This window comes from Epargyreus clarus, unplaced genomic scaffold (assembly GCF_041222505.1).
Source record: "Epargyreus clarus isolate Ecla_fem2 unplaced genomic scaffold, WU_Ecla_fem_2.2 ptg000012l, whole genome shotgun sequence".
NCBI lineage: Eukaryota > Metazoa > Arthropoda > Insecta > Lepidoptera > Hesperiidae > Epargyreus > Epargyreus clarus.
The window spans coordinates 10,641,696-10,660,664 of record NW_027332220.1 but is presented as its reverse complement, the minus strand read 5'-3'; the positions used below and the strand labels follow the sequence as shown (position 1 = coordinate 10,660,664).

Sequence of the window (18,969 nt, the reverse complement as noted above, 5' to 3'; positions counted from 1 at the left end):
GTTGTTGCTTGCTAAGTATATCACTTTTTATGGGGGATATCAGGAATGCCAGGTAGATAATATTTTAGAATGCAATCAATAATTTGATTGTAAAAAACCAAACCTCAGAACTTCAAAATCTCAGAATAAATATAACTAATTACTCTAAGTTCCGGAAAACCAATAAACTTATAAAAAGAGTTTGTTGCTATAAATTTAAGAGAATATTGTACATATTTTGTATGAAATAAATATTTATTTATGCGTTTCTTTCATTAGCATTCAAAGGTGACGAAAATAAATATTCGAATAGTTTGGATTCATTCCAGTTGTATATTTAAATTAAAAGATATAATTAATTCTTATAATAATTGTAGTTCTAAATATTTGGAAGCTTTTGAAAAATAGTCATGAAAAATTTACGAATCGAAAATTAACTTCAAGCTGGTATTACCAGAATATAAAAAAAATCAAAGGATGATAAAAAAACGAACTCCGCTTCACTTGTGTTTTTTTCTAATTTTACTGTCACTAAAGTTGATAATTTGATGCATATTTTGTATGCAACAGTTATTTTGACTTAATATTGTGCTCTATTATGTACCAATACATCGCAACGGAGGCGCTAAGTGCACGTATTAACTAAAATCAATAACAACCAGTGACCAACAAAGGTACGCTATGTTTGCATTCGCGGAGCATAACCTGTGTTTTATCCTAGCGTCCGGTTGGCGTCTGTCATAGTTAACGCGAAACTGTCTAATAAGTGTTATTTCGTCGTTGTGTTGATTTACAATTCAGATATTGCGCGATTGGAATCCTTGGAAATGTAAGCGGTTTTTGTTTTTAGTGTTCAAGATGAATTATGAAGCTGAAAGGGCCATGAATCAGAAGCGGTTACGGATGGAGGCCGAGCCGGGCCACGGAGTGGTGCAGGGGAACGGCTTGCCGCTAAATTACATAGGTATTTTGGTTTTCAGTTACGTCTCTTACACACAATATGTCGATATCCGTTTTGAGCGGGAAAATGGTGACGTCGTGTTGCGTTGTAGATAATGGGCACCAGATACCGTACCAGCCGTACGCCGGGGCGTACAACACGCACTACCCGCCGCCGGACGCGTTCGCGGCGTACGGGCCGCCGCCGCCCGGGGGCTACGCGCCGCAGAACCTGTCGTACGCGCCGCCCGCGCACCAGAACTACGCGCACCACCAGTCCTTCCCGCCGCAGCAGCAGGCGCAGCTGCACATGCCCCAGTCACACATGGGTCAGTTGCACTCCTTCGATATAAACAATAACATAAATATGTAAACAGAACCTTGAAAAGTTGTATTTACATAACAACTTATAAAAACTGTAAACAAACTTTTTTTCCTTTATTGATTGCTTTATATGTTTTTATTTCCTTGTTGTGAACTGAACCGAATATAATTATATTTTTAGAATTTCAGTTAATGTTCATTTTTTTGTATTCAAAAATATAGTACCGTCAGCCCATCACAAAGAAAATACAGAAAAAGAATACAAAAAATATACAGAAACATTGGGCAGCCTTATGACATGTAAGCAATTTCTATTAGGTATATTTGGTGTAGTTTAGTTTTAATAAGTATATGGAATTAATTCAGATGACAGCTAACTTACATATGAGGCAATTGTCATAGTTCTTATAATGACTGCATCTGTGATCCATAATCTGGTTAGAGTTGATTACAGATGTTCATACCACTTACCATCGGATGGATTGCATGCTCACTTACTCTTTCAATCCTGTGAATAATAGGACTAATAATTATTACTATCTTGTTGTAATTGTTCCGAACATGACAGAAATATTACGAAAGATCAATGACAGTTGCGCATAATAAATTCATTTTACTAAAATAAAGCAGCTTACATTGCTGTTATGAGGTAGATAAGTCGATTGTGACACCCATTGTATTTTAAATTGATAAAAAACCTTGTCTTCATAAAGAAATCCAATGCTGAAAAATGAACTTATACAGACATACTATACTCATAGTGGGTTCAAACATTATTTTGTAGTTATTAGCCATTCAAATTTGACTGTTTTGTGACACAGAGAGTTCAACTTAATATTGCTGCTTTGCAAGAATAACATCACAACTCAAAATTCATTTTTCTGTTAAAGGTACAATTTAATCCAAAATATTTCTTATTTTAAGGTCTAACTGTACAGTGGTTACATATGCCTATAGCTAATCATACCTGTATTTTCCCTTATTTTAAGTTAATTTATTAAAAAGATCTCGAAACAAAAACATTGGTTAATTCTAAACTGGCTCCCCTGGAAAATTATCTTTTTTGAGTTGTGCCAATATTCTCGCAAAGTAGCGATATAACCCTATATAATATGACATTAGACGTTATGTGTAAAAAAAACAGTAAAACCTTTGTAATATAACAAGTTTCTGTATAATTATATTTCAGTGCAAGGATATGGCGACGTGGGCATCCATAAGCCAGCGTGGCCGCCGCAGCCGCACCTGCTGCCGCCGCTCGACGCTCAGAAACCCCTCGACGTGAAGCAACTGAAACCTGAGATCAAACTCGAACCCACGGACGCACAGAAAAGACCACACCCGGAGAATGAAATGATGGTATGTTCCAATTGGTTTTTAATATTTACTATCTCACCCTGCAAACTTTCTACCGCCTCAAAATCTATTTATGAAATATATTCCATATTTATTCACCTTTTAAACCTTCCCTGAATTTCCACAATTTATTCTAAACTAAAATTAGCCAAATCATTCCAGCCATTCTCGAGTTTTAGCGAGACTAACGAACAGCAATTGATTTTTATATATATTTATATAAGCATATGTTTTTGGTGATGTTACAATTTGTCAATAATAAAAAAAACCTTTTTAATGTATAAGTATAAAGGTTACTTACTATCACTATTTTTTATTTTTTTTATTTTCAAGTGCAAAAAACCATAATAATAAGGCTTTACTACTTGATTCAAGTTTGTTTTAAGTGAAATATTATTTCCTAAGCTTTGTATTAGTTTTGTATTCGTAATGATATTAATGTTTGTATGGAAACAACGTGTTTCAATATTGTATAATTAGAATAAAATCAAATATTTATTATTAATTAATTATTACCTTCATTATTTATATTATTTATGTTATCTCTCTAACACACTAGCGGTTGCTAGTAGCTAAAAAAAAAGAGGTCTTCAGAACCAAAAAAATGTGAAATGTGTATAAATAAAAAAGAATTGCCGGTCTTCGTCAACATCACTGAAATACGTATTTGTCGGCGAAGTAGGTGAGACATTTTTAATTTTGTAAAATCAAAACAATTCCTTAGACTGGGGCCTCCATTTAATTTTAGTCCGCCACTGTATATAAGACTTCTAGTCAATAACATTTAACATTTAAAACATGAACTAACAACGAAAAATTTTACTCGTACATGAATAATTTATAAAAGTTTCTAATCGAACAATTTTCATCAATTGAGTATCCAAACATGTTAACGACTTGAACATTTCGGTTACAATAACTAAGCTTAACCGCTCATATACCGTACAGGAAGTTACATCTGGGCGCGGGGACACGCCCACGACACGGGCCGTGACTCACGAGCCATCTTGTGTTGCGAACCGGTAATTGATATTGCCCAACGTTCAAGCCATAGATTAGTAAAGGCCTTATTAGACCACCCAATTTTGAGGGACCCTAACCCTAACTAAGAGTGGTGTAATAAGACTTAGGGAGTTAGTGTCCCTATTTAGGGCGATCGGATCATCCCGATCTGCCTAGCTCCCTAGCTAGGGTACACGCCCACCCTGGATGCAGGGCCCTTCATATCGGGTTGTGTAATAAGCGTTTAAAGATACTTCGCCGCCTTGAAATTGAATGAAGCCACAAAAGACAAATAAAAACTTAAAAAGAAATACGAAAAAAAAAACTAGTACTGCGTAATTTACGTAATAAATAAATAAGTATTTCAAATATTTTAGGGACATTTTAGCACGGAGACGTGGCAAAACTTTTTTACGCAACTATTTCAATTCTTAAAACTGGTTACATTTTCTTGTTAGGAGTGAGTAATCTTTACTAATCTATGGTGCAAGCACTTGAAAACCCAAAGAAAACAAACGTAAATGTTTCCTTCGGGAATCACAAAGAGACGAAAGTATAATACATATTGTTTTCTTGCAACATTATATTAATTTCTTACATAAATTATATTTTTCGTAAATTTAATATTTAACAAATAATAATTTGTAACAAAAATTATATGATAATTGATTGTTATTTAATAAATAATTATTACAAAATCTATGTGTGTTAGTTCTGTACGCAAGTAAAAAAATACACTATTAAGGCGTATTTGTGTAAAAAATGTATGTAATTTGTAAAGGCATAGAAAGTAAAACTATTAAAAACAAAAATATAATTCAAATTGACTGGTATACCATCCAAATCAGATCAGTACTTTTTTAAAACGTAACTACTGTATATTGCGTATACAATTTTTCTACGAAATATAATAGAATTTTGAATAAACATTTTGTTGCTAAGTTATTGATTAATGATATTATATGCAAACTACGAATAATAATAAATTTACTTTAGATGACGCTTAAACAATATTTATAGTTTAATGTATTGTTTTGAAGTTAAATTTCGATAACTTTTTACAGTCTGGCGATATGGAGCAACCGAAAATAAAGATCAAGACGGACATATTCAAACCGGACGACTTGGCCCACAGACACGATATTGAGAAACCACGTGGTAAGTCTGCGCCAAACTGCTAGTCCGCTCTGATGTTGCTGCGAGCAGGCGTAGTCACACAAGTTGCTATGGAGACGCGATTCATTTCCATATTGAGCGCGGACTAGCAGTTTTACGCGAACTATACATATGTACGTACTAAGGCTTAGACTACACGGAGCGTTTTTCAACCTCGTAGCGCGAGGACACGAAACGCTGCTGTAACGACGGCCAATAGCGACGGAATATACGGTTCTCTCTACATTATATCTCTTTCTGTCTATATTATATCTATTTCCGATTGACTTGCGATCGTCTTCCGTCGAGTTTTGCGTAACCGTAGGCGGCTACGTAACCGCGTATATCTGCGGTTTTATGAGTAATAAAATAATAGAGATACTCCACGTCTATGTGTGGAGACGGCTGAGAACTACTCCGTGAGTTTTTCACGCTACAGTCTGAAAATCTAGGAAAAAATGATTAATATATTCTCATATTATACTCACACAATTCATTAGATTCTAGCATGTCGAAACATATGATTTTAAAGCAGGCTATTATTTTTGTAAAATTATTATTTTTATTTTACAGATGCAAGTCTAAAACCATTGGATGTAGCTCATAAGCCAGTCGAACAAAATAAAGGTAATTAAAAGTCTATCTAGGTATCTATACATATAAATAAAGTTAGAGTGTCTGTTTTTAATATTGAAATAAGTCCTTTTACTACATGCATATGAAATATGAATATACATACACACGGTACATACATCAAAATAACATTTTTTTTATTTTTGTCTGTCTGTTTGTTCTGGCTAATCTCTGAAATGGCTGAACCGATTTTGACGGGACCGGTTTGACCGGGAACCGATTTTATTGGCAGGTAGCTGATGTAATAAGGAGTAACTTGGGCTACTTATATTTTAGAACTAGCTGTGGCCCGCGGTTTCACCCGCGTTATTTCTTTTTAATGCGGGTGAAACCGCGGGGCACAGCTAGTACAAAATAAATTAATTTATTATTGGAATGCTTTCTAATAATAACTTTTCATTTCACAGATGATTGTCCGAAAACTGGTGCTGAAAATCTCTCTGGGGACAAATCGGCAGGTTTGTGTGTTGAAGATAAATATATTTTTACAATCTAATCGAATGCAAATCGTTACAAATTCAAATACGCGGATAGAGCGTTTCACTTGATTTGTGTATATTTGTAAGGGTTGTTTTGTTTTTTTTGGGTTTCTAAGGGTTGTTTTTTCTTTGGGTTTCTAAGGATTGTTTTCTTTTTTGGGTTTCTAAGGGTTGTTTTTTAGAAAATTAAAGGGAATTTGTCGGAAGTTTACACATATGTGCGTTGTAGGGATTGGGAGTATGGGGAGTTGGGGTAGGGAGGCGGCATGTGCCTAGAGAATAGATGCAGTATTAAATTTATATTAATTGTTAATTTCTATGGTACTCTGTATATTTTTTGTAAGTTCGTAACTTCAAACTTGTTTTTTGAAGTTATACTTCCTTAGGCGTTTGAAAAACGATGTTAGTGAATGTTTATTAAACTGGTGTGTAAAATTAAACGATAAAGTTGTTGTTGTTGGTAAATGTATCCAGTTTGTCAATTTTTTTAATGATTTGTCACAATACAATATAATAAATACCAACCATTTTTTTTGCTCTGAAACCAACCAACTTTGTTTTCCTCTGAAATAGTAATTTTTTTCATTTACATACATACATATACACACGTTTTATTTTTTGTTAAATAGACCTAAGAAGTGTAACTTGCGCTTAACGCACATGCTTTTATTACTATTTATGATTCTATAATATGAATAATGTATACTATGTGTATGTATTCACATACCATTGTATGATTTGTAAAGGACCTGCTTCGGCTCGTGTGACGCATGGATTCCTGAATACCGTTGTATTATAGGCATAGCTATGTAGATAGTTCTAAGCCATTTGAATAGATACAATCTGGTACAAGCGTGGATATGATAAGATCGTTAGTTCATGAACATGTGAAGTATTGATTTGAAAATGTTATGTATTATTAATGATTTAAAATTTTTGAGGAGATGAGATTTTTTTAAACAAAAAATAAATCTATTTTTCTATGGAACTCTCAGTGCACAAGAGTGATATCCTCCTTGTATGATTTTGATAAGAGTAAACATTAACTTTTAAATGGTAATTATGATGTATATTAAAAATAAAAAAAATATTTAAGGTTTCAGTCTTTTAGAGATGCTACCTCGAATTAAAATGGAGGTTGTAAATAAGAATGACAATGAGATATAATGAAGGAAAAATAATAATGATAAGATAAAAGATTTATCTGTTTCCTACCTTTGTACAGAGGCGTGCAAAGCGGAGGCCGCTTCGGAGGGCGGCGCGCGGCCCGCTGAACCAGTCGCCTCTAATAGGTAAGTTAAAATCTACTCTATACATTTCTATATTTCTACATTTTTACATCTTATATATAAAATTCTCGTGTCACAGTGTTAGTTGAAACGGCTTTACCGATTTTCACCAAATTTTATATGCATATTCAGTAGGTCTGAGAATCGGCTACTATCTATTTTTCATACCCCTAAGTGATAAGGGGAAAATTTGTATATATGTATTTGAAATTATTATGTAAATGTGTTGAGAATTGATTGAGAATGAATTTTGTGTGTCCACAACAAATAAGTTATAGTAAGTTAATCATCATGTTATAAATTTTATTTTATAGTGAAGACGATAGAAAACCTTTCAGTTCTCCAGAACTGAAAACTGGTAGCACCCCAGGAAAGTCGCCGCTAGGCCTTGAGGTAAGTGTTATTGAATACATTTTTTTATATACAGTAATACCTCGGACTTACACGATTGGTGGGACCGAGTAATAACCGCGTAAGTTGAATTCGCGTAAGTCGGGGTATGCATGTACATACCATCGTATGGTATGATTTCGAATGTGTTGTCTTCGCGCAACAAATACAAATTTTTACATGAATAATTGTAGGGTTAGTAAGCTTATTTTTTATAATCGGGAATTGCGGGACACTCAAACCATAGGAGAATCGACGAGATTTGAAGATTGCGTAACTCCGAGTTCGCGTAAGTCGGGGTAGCGTAAGCGGGGTATTACTGTACAAGCTTTTATCTGAGATTTCAGTTTCACTGGCAGTGAAGTTTTCTTTTTATGTTAAATAAGTTTTATTTTAGAAAACGTAGTTTTCTTTCAAGTACACTAAGTAAATTTATTTTTTGCGTTACTTTAGACTAAACAGTTCTATCGGTACTCTATTTTACATAGTGTTTCACTCACATAGAGATTCAAGATATATTTTCAATAAATGTTATCTTATTGAAAATATAATATATAATAAATCTTAATGTTCTCTTTTAAAATTGGGTCATTTTTGAAAATCCCTTCAATATATTGTTTTTATTAAGTTAAAATTAAAACTACTTCGCAACAATTCGCTACAAATAAGTATGATGGTATATATTATGTATAATGAACTATATTTGTATCGGTTTTTACTTAAATAATTAATTCTATGATTTTTTTAATACCGTTTGATTAGTATTAATTCGTATTGCCATTGTGTATTGCATTTAGTATTTTCGTGTAGAATGATTGATATTTAATTGCAATGATAATAATGAATGAATGATATTAATTGTATTAATGTATTAATTGGAATTTGCACGCCTCACAGGCAAAAAATAAGAGGAAATTGTACCTATTGACTTATTTATTACCAAACTGTACCTTATTTTTGCAAATAAAGATTATTATTATTTATAGAGATGAAAGCAGGCAGGTTCGAATTAGAGGCGTGTTACTTTGATGCGACCACAGATAAGAGCGGAGTCTCCTACCACAGGTTTATATAAACTTACCAGGAGAGTCCCGAAAACTTGTAATCTACATACTTGTTTAAATAAAGGATTTTTGATTTTGATTTTGATTGATTGACTTTGATCATGTCTTTATTGTAACCATCTTTTACAATCAATTCACCTAACTAAAGAGCATAGCTCTACACTACTCACGTACATACTACTACAATTATTATTATTATCATCCTGCCTAATGTGCAGCCGAAGAAGCGCGGTCGTCCGAAGGGCTCGACGAACAAGCCGAAGCCCCCGGGCGGGACTCCGCCGCGGCCGCCGGCGCCGGCGCCCCGCCCGCCCGTGCCGGCGCCGCGCGCGCCCGCGCCGGGCCGCCCCCGCGCCGCAGGGTACCAGTACGCTATACGACCCTTCAGGAAGGACTTCTCCGGGATACAGTTTAGGAGGTGAGATATGTTTTTTTTTAATAATTTGGAATAGCAGACTAGCATGCAGTCAACCTGATCGTAAGTGGCTACTGCCGCCCATGGACAAATGTAATCAACCCCAGATAGAATTAGATATTCCTACATAAGGTCGGTCATAGATGCGCCGCTACCCCTGAGGACTAAGCTGGAACGCCTCGAAAAAGTATTTCTCCCATACCACATTTAACACTGCTGTTATGAGGCACAAATAGGTGTGGCGGTAGTGCCGCCGGAGTCTAACCACAAACAGTTCCACCACCTTCAAAATTACTATTAATATTACTATCTTATGCTTTATACTTATTCACTCACAAAAACAATGTGGACAATTTCAGGAAAGTCTTCTTGATATAGTTTAGAACCGTGGGAAGTACAAAATCCTAAAATTTTAATTTTTTAACATTCATTGATTCACTCACTTTTAGTCACATCCACATTTTAGACTTATATATTAATTATTACACTAATTTATACATTCACTTAATTACAGTAAGTAAATTTATACAATTATTCATTATTTATTTTAAGGAAACTCATTCATCCATATGCACACGCAGTCACATACGTCATACACTCACACACGCACGCAAACATGCACGCAATCAAACATACATTCATCAACATGCCCACATTCACACAGTCGCTAACCCCCATACTCACATTTACTTACATTCACAAACACATTATTTTTTAACCACATTCCATCATACATAGTTTTATCTTTTATGATTTTGACTAAGTTAAACAACTAATTTCTTACTCAACAGGCGATGGAGCGACGACTGCCTCGACTCGTCGCACATACCGAACGAGGTTTACTTCGGCGACGTGCCCGTCCCGCTCTCGGTGCTGTACAACTACTACGACGCGAACGCGGAGCGGGAACGCCTCGCGACCCAGGCGGCGCACATCGCGGCCCAGAAGGCGGCGGCCAGTAAACTCGCCGCGGCCAAGCTGCAACAGCGCGCCGTCATCACTGGCGAGGTGAATACGGTAGATATTGCCTGTGATGTGCTGTAGATGTTATGCTGTAGGTTATAGTCCGCGAGGTCTAAGCTGAGCTTAACCTATACAACCTATATAAAATAAACTATATAGTTTGGAAAAATCAGAGGTGCATGTCTGGATTCGAATCTTGCACACACTGACTTAGAAACCGAGTTTAACCACTAGGCTGATACTACATCTTCATTGCACACCTGTGATATCTAAACAAAAAAAAAGCAGCTCGGTCTCTCGAGCGAGGGGTCCGAGGTTCAAATCTCAGGCCTCTGATTTTTCCAAAGTTATGTGCGTATTAGAAATTAATTATCACTTGCTAAACGGTGAAGGATAACATCGTGAGGAAACCTGCATACCTGAGAGATTTAAAAAAAAAAAGATTCTCAAAGGTATGTGAAGTCTACCAATACGCACTTGGCCAGCGCGGTGGACTATGGCCTAATCCTTCTTATTATGAGAGGAGACCCGTGCCCAGCATTGAGACAGTAATGGGTTGTTGGTGGTGGTGGTGGATATATAAACGACGTGTGAACCTTATTCTATCTCTACGACTACCTCATTATAGTGGCCGTATTGTATCATACTACACATTATTATGTATAATGAATTGTGATATTTTTAATAACATTTATGTTTCAGGTGACCACAGTAGATTCATCATCAGACGACGACTCATCGGGATCTTCAGGGAGTGGGTCGGAGGACAGTGATGATGTGGGTGTAAAGTATCATTTTATTCTATAATAGTAGATGTTTTTTAGAGTTTTGTGAAATTTTTGTGTTTAAAAATTTGCTTTAGACGTAGTTTAAAATTCAATCATATTATTTTTCATATGTAATCCAGGATTACTTATATGTTATATGACATAAGCTTAATCGTTTTTAATTTATGTCTTTTGTCCAGTTTTTGTTGTGATGATTTATATCCATATCCGTCCATGATGCACCGATTAGTGAACAGCACCAACACGCTTCTCAGTACTATTCTGGTTTTACCTTTCGGTATATGAGTAAAATTCTTTCGCTGCACAACAGGCTTCATTTTTATCATTTTATTTTATTTCTTATTATTATCTTTTTTTTTAGTATAGTTGTACCGCCTTTAATTTTTCTGCACATCCTTAAGGTTGACTGGGAGAAAATGCTATTTAGCATTAAGTCAGTCTTTTGCACCACATTGTTTTTAACATGGCCAATAAAGAGTAAATAAATAAAAACAGGAACAGCCGCTAAAGCGCGGTCCGGGTCGGCCGCGGGGCTCCAAGAGCTCGGGGCGGGAGGGCGAGGCCCGCACGCCGGGCACGCCGGGCCGCCGCGGCCGCCCGCCCGTGCCGCCCGAGCTGCGCCAGCCCGGCATCACGGACATGAAGCGCTTCTGCAAGGCCGCTGGGATACGCTTCGACTATAAGAAGCTGGTTGAAGGTGCGTGTGATGACTTTGTAATACGATTTTAGAGAGCTAAACGCGTTGGAGGAGCTAGTTAGAAGATTCTTAGAAATTGGTGCAGGTAAGTGGTTGACTTCAAGTCACCCAGTAAAATGATCCTCAAACAGCGATTGTTGCAGTGAAGTAGGACTCTAAAGATATGCCAGGTAAACACTCTTGTAAATATTCTTGCCAAATGCATCTTTATCAAATATTGTACATTTAAATATCCTGGGGTCGTCATCCAACCTTGCCAAGTGTTGTAAGTGAGTGAAAGTTGGATATGGTCACTTTAGCCATCTTTATTATAACAATGGAGACCATATCAGTCACTAAAAAGCGCAATGCGCCAAGAACAGCAGCTCGAAAGGTAACTAGAGGCATCAAAGAACAGCACGTGATGCAGCAGCAAGAAGGGTGCCCGTGCCGCCCGAGCTGCGCCAGCCCTTCGCCTTCGATACGCTTCGACAATAAAAATGTGGTTAAAATTGCATGGGATGATTTTGTATACTATTTTTTTTATGAGTAGATATCCGCCCTTTTCGGGATACAATTTGATTAATTATCTCAATCAAATCCAAATCCTGGCAAATGCTACATTGCCAAGTTTCTTAGGTAGTCAATTTAGGTTCATTAAGTTCATTAGGCTATTAGATGGTCAAATTTGCCAACGTATGTAATTTGCACACCCAACAGCCCAGCATCACAGATATGAAGTGCTTTGATAAGATTGCTAGGATACCCTTTTATTATAAAAAAAAACTGGTTGAAAGTAGGGTAAGAGGATATCTTTATTATTAGGATCTCGAAAGCCACCAGAATCCAATTCGATTATCAGGCAAAAAATGAGACTGGAGGGTTTTTTATTTATTATTCAGATTATTTTATAAGTACAAGATAATTATTTTGTTATTACAGGTTGCACAAAAAATAAGGAACGCGTACAAAAGATGTTGGATCTTCTAACAGAGGCGGGTCTGGAAGGCAAACCGACCATAGAAAAGTGTAAGGCGCTAAAACAGGCCAAAATAGACAAGAAGGAACAGGAGAAACAGGCGAAAAAGGAAGCGAAAGCCAAACATAAAGACGATGAAGGTTAGTTCACCATCATCATCATCAACCCATTACTGTCCCACTGCTGGGCACGGCTCTCCTCTCATAATGAGAAGGATTAGTCCACCGCGCTGGCCAAGTGCGTATTGGTAGACATCACATACCTTTGAGATTATTTTTTTATAAATCTCTCAGGTGTGCAGGTTTCCTCACGATGTTTTCCTTCACCGTTTAGCAAGTGATAACTAATTTTTAATCAGCACATAACTTTGAAAAATCAGAGGTGCGTGCCTGGGATTTGAACCTCGGACCCCTCGATCGACAGGCCGAGTTTCTAGGCTATCACTGGCTTTATTTATTCAACTGCGAAGTAATGTTTTTCGAGTTGTGTATGTGTATTTGTTTCATACTTTGGTCCAAATGACTTAATGGTTTTTAACATATGTAGTGTTAATCTAAATAATTTTAATAAGTGACATCTATAATAATATCCAGATTCCTACCAGAGTTCGGCCACAGATGCGAATGCCTCGGAAAGTATGTCTCCTTTACCACACCCTTCGAACTGGAACACAACAGCGTTAACCACTGCTGTTATTAGGCAGAATTACGAGTGGCAGTGGTGCTACTGGAGTCGAACCACAAAGGGTTGTACCACTTTCAAAATCTACAATATCTATAATGATAAACTTAACCTAATGGAACTTGTGGAGCTGGAGCTTCTTTACAGATGCATTGTTAACCCCCGGCTACAGACTCACGCAGTTTCGCCGAGAAATTGCGCGAGATCCGAAAAGGCATTTTTCTACCTATACTATACCGTTCCCTTTTCTCGTCCGAGAAACCTTTTGAAGCGGGCAAAGTACCGACACCGATCGGAGAACAGGCGAGTGCGAGAAATAGAAAGCAAGAAAGTAATGACATTCACGCTTCTCGGGTGTTATCGGCGTGAGTCTATAGCTGGGGTCATAGTGGCATAGGGTTTCTCAGGCGACAAAAGAGAACGGCATCATATTCTTCTTCGGTCTCAGTTGGACCATGACATTGTATGTTGTTGTGTAGGTAGAGCCGTTGCACTGTCGTCCATTCTGGATAACGGTCGAGAATGCGAATGAGAAGGTCGCGTTAGTGTAGATGCTTACTCGTTTCTCGTGCAATTTCTCGGCGAGACTATTCGCGCGTGTCTGTAGCCCGCTTCACGCATTTCGGGTGTTCCCGGGGGTTCTCGGCGTGAGCCTGTAGCCGCTATGAGTATGCTTCATGAAGCTTGTGTTGTGTTAGCAGGCGGCGAGAGCGCGGTATCGCGGCGGATGACGCGCGGCGCGACGGGCGTGAAGCCGCGGCAGCGCATCGTCATCTCGTCCGACGAGGAGGACGGCACGCCCGCCGCGCGCCGCACGCTCTCCAAGCTGCGCTCCTCGCTCAACGACGACTCCGACTCCGACTAGGTGACGTCACCCCGCCCCACACCACACACCGCACCGCACCACACCACACCACACCGCACCACACGCGGCACGCCCCAAACCCCATACCCCACATCCCTCATCCCACACCCCAAACCCCACACCCCTCATCCCACACCCCACACCCCAAACCCCATACCCCACATTCCACACCCCTCATCCCACATCCCACACCCCACACCCCTCATCCCACATCCTACACCCCTCATCCCACATCCCACACCTCAAACCCCACATCCCACACCTCAAACCCCACACCCCACATCCCACACCCCACATCCCACACCCCACATCCCACACCCCAAACCCCTCACCCCACATCCCACACCCCACACCCCTCATCCCACATCCCACACCCCCACATCCCACACCCCACACTCCACACCGCACTGCACCACACGCGGCGCACCGTCCCGCACATTATACTGCACACTGAGATGTAACGCACCGCTGGTACTATGTTGCACCGCACTACAGAGCAGTATACTGCACTACACTACAATACGCCGCACCACACCAGAATGCATTGCACTACACTGCATTACACCGCACCGCATTGCACTACACTGCATTACACCGCACCGCACTATACTACACTATCAGTGCCATGATCGTTGCATGAACACCCATTTATTAATATACACATACATAGTTCAAAAGATAGTCAAAAAATATCACACTTCGAACTATTTCGAAGCAAAGGACACGATAAATTGGACGCTCTGTAATCCTCTTAAATAACGTTACGGCACCGTATTCTATATTGGTATATTAACAAACAATTGATCGATTTATATTCCGCATTTCTTTGTTTAATCACTTCGGTTCGTATTAACCGCAAAAAATATCTTCACAAGTTATGCACAAACGTATATTATTTTATATTAATATACTTGTAATATTAAAATAAGTGAATATTACATGCGTTACCTGCACTTAATAATTAACCATCGTCAGCTGTGCTAATTATTTCATTAAAATTTCAGGAAATCCTCAAGTTAGCTGCTTGAGAACGGTGCGCCAGTGCCGGCGGGCAGTGAACAGAGACAGTGCGTGAGCCTCTAGAAAGTGCTTCGAAAGGCCTCCGCCCCGCGACCGAAGCGCCTGTAGTGCGGGACCCACACCGGACCCACAACAGAAGATAGTGCTAACATTGTGTACTACAGTGAATCGGTCGCTCGCCTATTCCTACTAATTATAGATACAAAATTAAGTAATGAAATTCGTGTTCGGACTGTGTGGTTTAAATTTTTAATCGGGACGGTTTTTGAATTTGGAATTCGTTGGTGACGACTGGAAGAATGGAAGAACGGATCGGCGGCCTAAATCATTCGGTTGGAAGCGTTCGAGATCGAGGTATGATATGACTTGCGTTGGGCTTGTAACATTACTGTATTATGTGCCATTTCACACTTATTTTATTTTTTATTTTAACTTTTGTTATCACAATCGGTAATCTTGAAGTCTTAAATCGAAAAAAATCTCATTGAATTTTTCGATGGTTCTATCCCGACCTGTCCAGCTTGTAGATATTATTAATTGTTATCTTGTATTAATATAGAAATGTTACTGCCACAGATTATTAAATATATTGATTTACAATCATAATAATCATTCAAGTTACACAATCTAGAAATGTATGGATTTTGTTGAAATTATATGACATAAAAACGGTTGCAATTACATACTTAAATATTTATGTAGATTCAAATTTGATAATTATCACCGGCGGAAATAGGGCTTTCGTTTGGAAGGGCGAGGAGGGGTCTTAATACTACTTAGTATGGCGAAAAGGGTCTTTCCAGAAGAAGGTATATAGGAATGCAGTTTTCGAAAGAATTCGAAATTCTGCAAAATAAAAGAGCTTTATTTTTCAGAATTTCGAAATACTAATTCGAATGTGCTAATTCTAAAATTTTCCTCTCTTAGTCATAGAATAACTTTACGGGCCAGAGTCCCTTAGCCCTCCCCTCCTCTCCCTGAATCCGCTAATAAGTTTAACAATAATAAGTAAAGAGACCTTGTTTCACCTGATTTGATTTCATCACATAAATATCTTCAGTGGCCACTTATATTGACAAAGACATAGATAGTTGATGTTAAAGCAAAAGTCACATAACCTTTATGCCACATGACTAGTTACAACTAATTTTATTAATCATGAAATTTTGGTCAATTCTAAACTTCAACATAATGATACTTTCTAATGTCTGACTAATGTCCGTTGTTATTAATCAATCTATCCACGGCTTTGTCTACCAACTTGTCAAATTTCGATTTTTGGTAGACAAAGTAGAGTAAGGATAGATTTAGTATAATAGAAATAACTAGCTTTGACAAGTATTGTTTCTGACTGTTGTTTTCGATGACTTTGGTTGCATATAACATTATTTTGTATAATGCTGGATTTACAACAAATTATTATTTATATAGATGACACTTATTTCAATTGTTATATAATACCAGAATATATTACAATATCTTTATATATGTAATCAATAAATGTTTTAAACCATCTTCTTATATGTTAAAGATTAGAAAATACTTTTATTTGAATAGGGTTGTCAGAATCTAAATGTCTAATTATTTTTGACAAGTATGACTTTTAAACTTTTTCAGATAAGGCAAAGTAACATGTTTGTTTTTTTTAAGGGCCCCTTTCCTATCACGCCGGTTTGTATTGGAGTGGGGATATGGTCCGCAGGCATTTCATAGATATAGTCCGCGCCAAACTGCTAGTCCGCTCTGAAGTAGTTGCGAGCAGGTGTAGTCATACAATTTTGCTATGGCGACGCGATTCATTTCTATATTCAGAGCTGACTAGCAGTTTTACGCTGACTTTATTTTACTATATGCATCCCGTACGCATCGGCTCCCTTTGAGACTGCGTGGAAAAAGGCCCTTATTTAAAGTATTTAAAAGATTTTCAACCTAAGGTGAAGTTAACATTCTCGTTGGGTAGTAAATGCGTCAATTTTAGAAAATAAAGTCAATTGGATTTTTTTTTAATATACTATCCTTGTATTATAATACATTCTAAATAAAATCTGATTTCTGGCAACCCTAAAGTGTTTTTTTAATCTTTATGAGTAAATACAGATTTATTTTGCATTACATTATTATTTTTTACATTGGCAACATGTAGTTATATAGAGAAACATATCAATTTGAATGTCTTCTTTACGTTTTGCTTTATTCTGTGCAATAAGGTCAGTATTTGTATTTATTTTTTGGATGTCGTTATTTTGTGACGCGTCCTTTTGAATGGAATGTTATAAAGTTTAATAATATTGTGCTGGAGTATTTTCCAGCGAATATCGATATATTCGCAATAATGTATTGGCAATAATTTATTGGTACTGATTAAAGTACATTATTTTTTAGCAGCTTTTCAAGTGGCACGCTATTAAAATTGTTTCATTAGGTAATAGTTACTTTCGATCTTGAGGAGTTTGTTTGAAGTAAGCATTGTAATTCTAAAAGTCTCTTTGTAAAAGTGTTTGTTAAACGAATTGTGTGGTTACTTTCTGCAGATCGCTAGGAGATGGCGCTACGTGATTCTGGATCACGCTATTAAAGTTTTATCAACATCTTGTTTGTACATAAGCTCTGTACTGGGGGATTACTACCGTCTCCTAAAACATTATTATTTTAATCATACATTAAAATTTCGTACCACGATCTCGTTAAAGTAAGATTGTTTTTATAATATTATAATAAGCAGTTTTGTATCATGTCGGTCGAAATTATTCATTCTTTTTTTGCGGGAAATTGAAACTTTTTAAGCAAAATATGACAATTTAAGTTGGTTTTATACAATGGATAAGCGATAAATGAATAAGGATTTAAGTTTGTTCAACTGTGTATGACGAAACACAATCAAGACCGTGGTGCGAAAGGGATGACACTAGTTTCGATGTCTCGTTTCTTCTTGGATAAGGAATATACAAATTACTCATTCTTTTACATCACTCGGCAGGAATAAAACAATACTGTTTTAAGGAGGTTGTGGTACGAAACAAAATAATGTTGATGCAATATTGAAGTAAAACTTTCTTGAACTATGGGGGTTTTTAAAAGATGGTGATAGGCCCCTGTAACTGTTGGAACACGACTTCGACGCAGGCATGATTACATATCCCGGCGGGAGATTGCCACAATTGTTTATTTTTATATCAACAGTTAATTTGACTACTAAAATAATTCAAGGAAAACATTAAACTGTTGTCAATTTATGCAACACTCTAATTTAATTGTTTATTTACTTTAAAATGAAAAAGAAACCTTTGATGATTTGTTTGGAAATAGTTCACATAAAAGAAAAAAATAGGGAAAGAAATCTTTTTATTTCGAATAAAATAAAAAACAAATCCATAAATTACAATGCTTACTACCAACGAATATCCAATAAGATATCACAGATAACTTAGTAAATACTACAGATTACATAGACAAATAAAATCATATATATGTTTTAATCAATCAAATTTATTATCGATATAGAGTGCAGATTATTATTTATATTATAGAGTTGTAACGGTAAGGCTGGGTTCACATGGCACTACTATACGTTTTTTGTCGAATTCGATTTAAAACGCACGATAAGCGTTATGTTCACTTTGAGGTTTTCCTTTGTTTAAATGAAAATAATCGCTTTTGTATAGGAAGCGAAGAAGAATAAATTGATATTTGAAAATGTTTTTAAAAATAACCTTTTAGTAACATAATCTTGTTGTAAAACTGAGGAATAAGAGATTTCCGTCAGAAAACTGACATTTGATAAGTTCATATTTAATGCATTTGAACGTAAACGTTGAATGAAGCCTGGGGAGGAAAATTCAATAGAGGCCCAGTATTTCAGTGATAGTTTTATTCGGGTGACCTTTTTTTCGCTTACCTATGTAACAGATAGTTTGGTCCTGACGACCTTTCTTTTTGAGCTCATGGATTAGCAACTGTGTTTGGGGACCCTCC

General features: G+C 37.0%; 1 protein-coding gene across 4 annotated transcripts; it reads left to right on the top strand.

Moving 5' to 3' along the window:
• Nucleotides 1-467: 467 nt before the first annotated feature.
• On the top strand, nt 468-15,667 carry LOC140746424 (uncharacterized). Of its 4 annotated transcripts, none has more exons than XM_073078561.1 (17): nt 468-653; nt 830-943; nt 1,032-1,247; nt 1,465-1,542; nt 2,432-2,601; nt 4,665-4,758; nt 5,329-5,382; nt 5,796-5,846; nt 7,093-7,159; nt 7,471-7,549; nt 8,829-9,028; nt 9,817-10,033; nt 10,691-10,765; nt 11,272-11,473; nt 12,395-12,571; nt 13,814-13,977; nt 14,982-15,667. In XM_073078561.1, the coding sequence occupies exons 2-16, from the start codon at nt 838-840 to the stop codon at nt 13,975-13,977; spliced, it is 1,950 nt and encodes a 649-aa protein (XP_072934662.1). In that variant the 5' UTR covers nt 468-653; nt 830-837; the 3' UTR covers nt 14,982-15,667. The 4 variants fall into 4 exon arrangements, with proteins under 4 accessions (XP_072934662.1, XP_072934661.1, XP_072934665.1 ...); XM_073078560.1 differs by having other exon boundaries at nt 13,811-13,977; XM_073078564.1 differs by lacking the exon at nt 1,465-1,542.
• Nucleotides 15,668-18,969: the final 3,302 nt, after the last annotated feature.

Coding starts and splice junctions, on each gene's coding strand:
- LOC140746424 (XM_073078560.1), top strand. CDS start 838: ATGAATTATGAAGCTGAAAGGGCCATGAATCAGAAGCGGTTACGGATG. Junction 7,550..8,828: donor AGTCGCCGCTAGGCCTTGAG/GTAAGTGTTATT, acceptor CCTAATGTGCAG/CCGAAGAAGCGCGGTCGTCC. Junction 9,029..9,816: donor TCCGGGATACAGTTTAGGAG/GTGAGATATGTT, acceptor CTTACTCAACAG/GCGATGGAGCGACGACTGCC.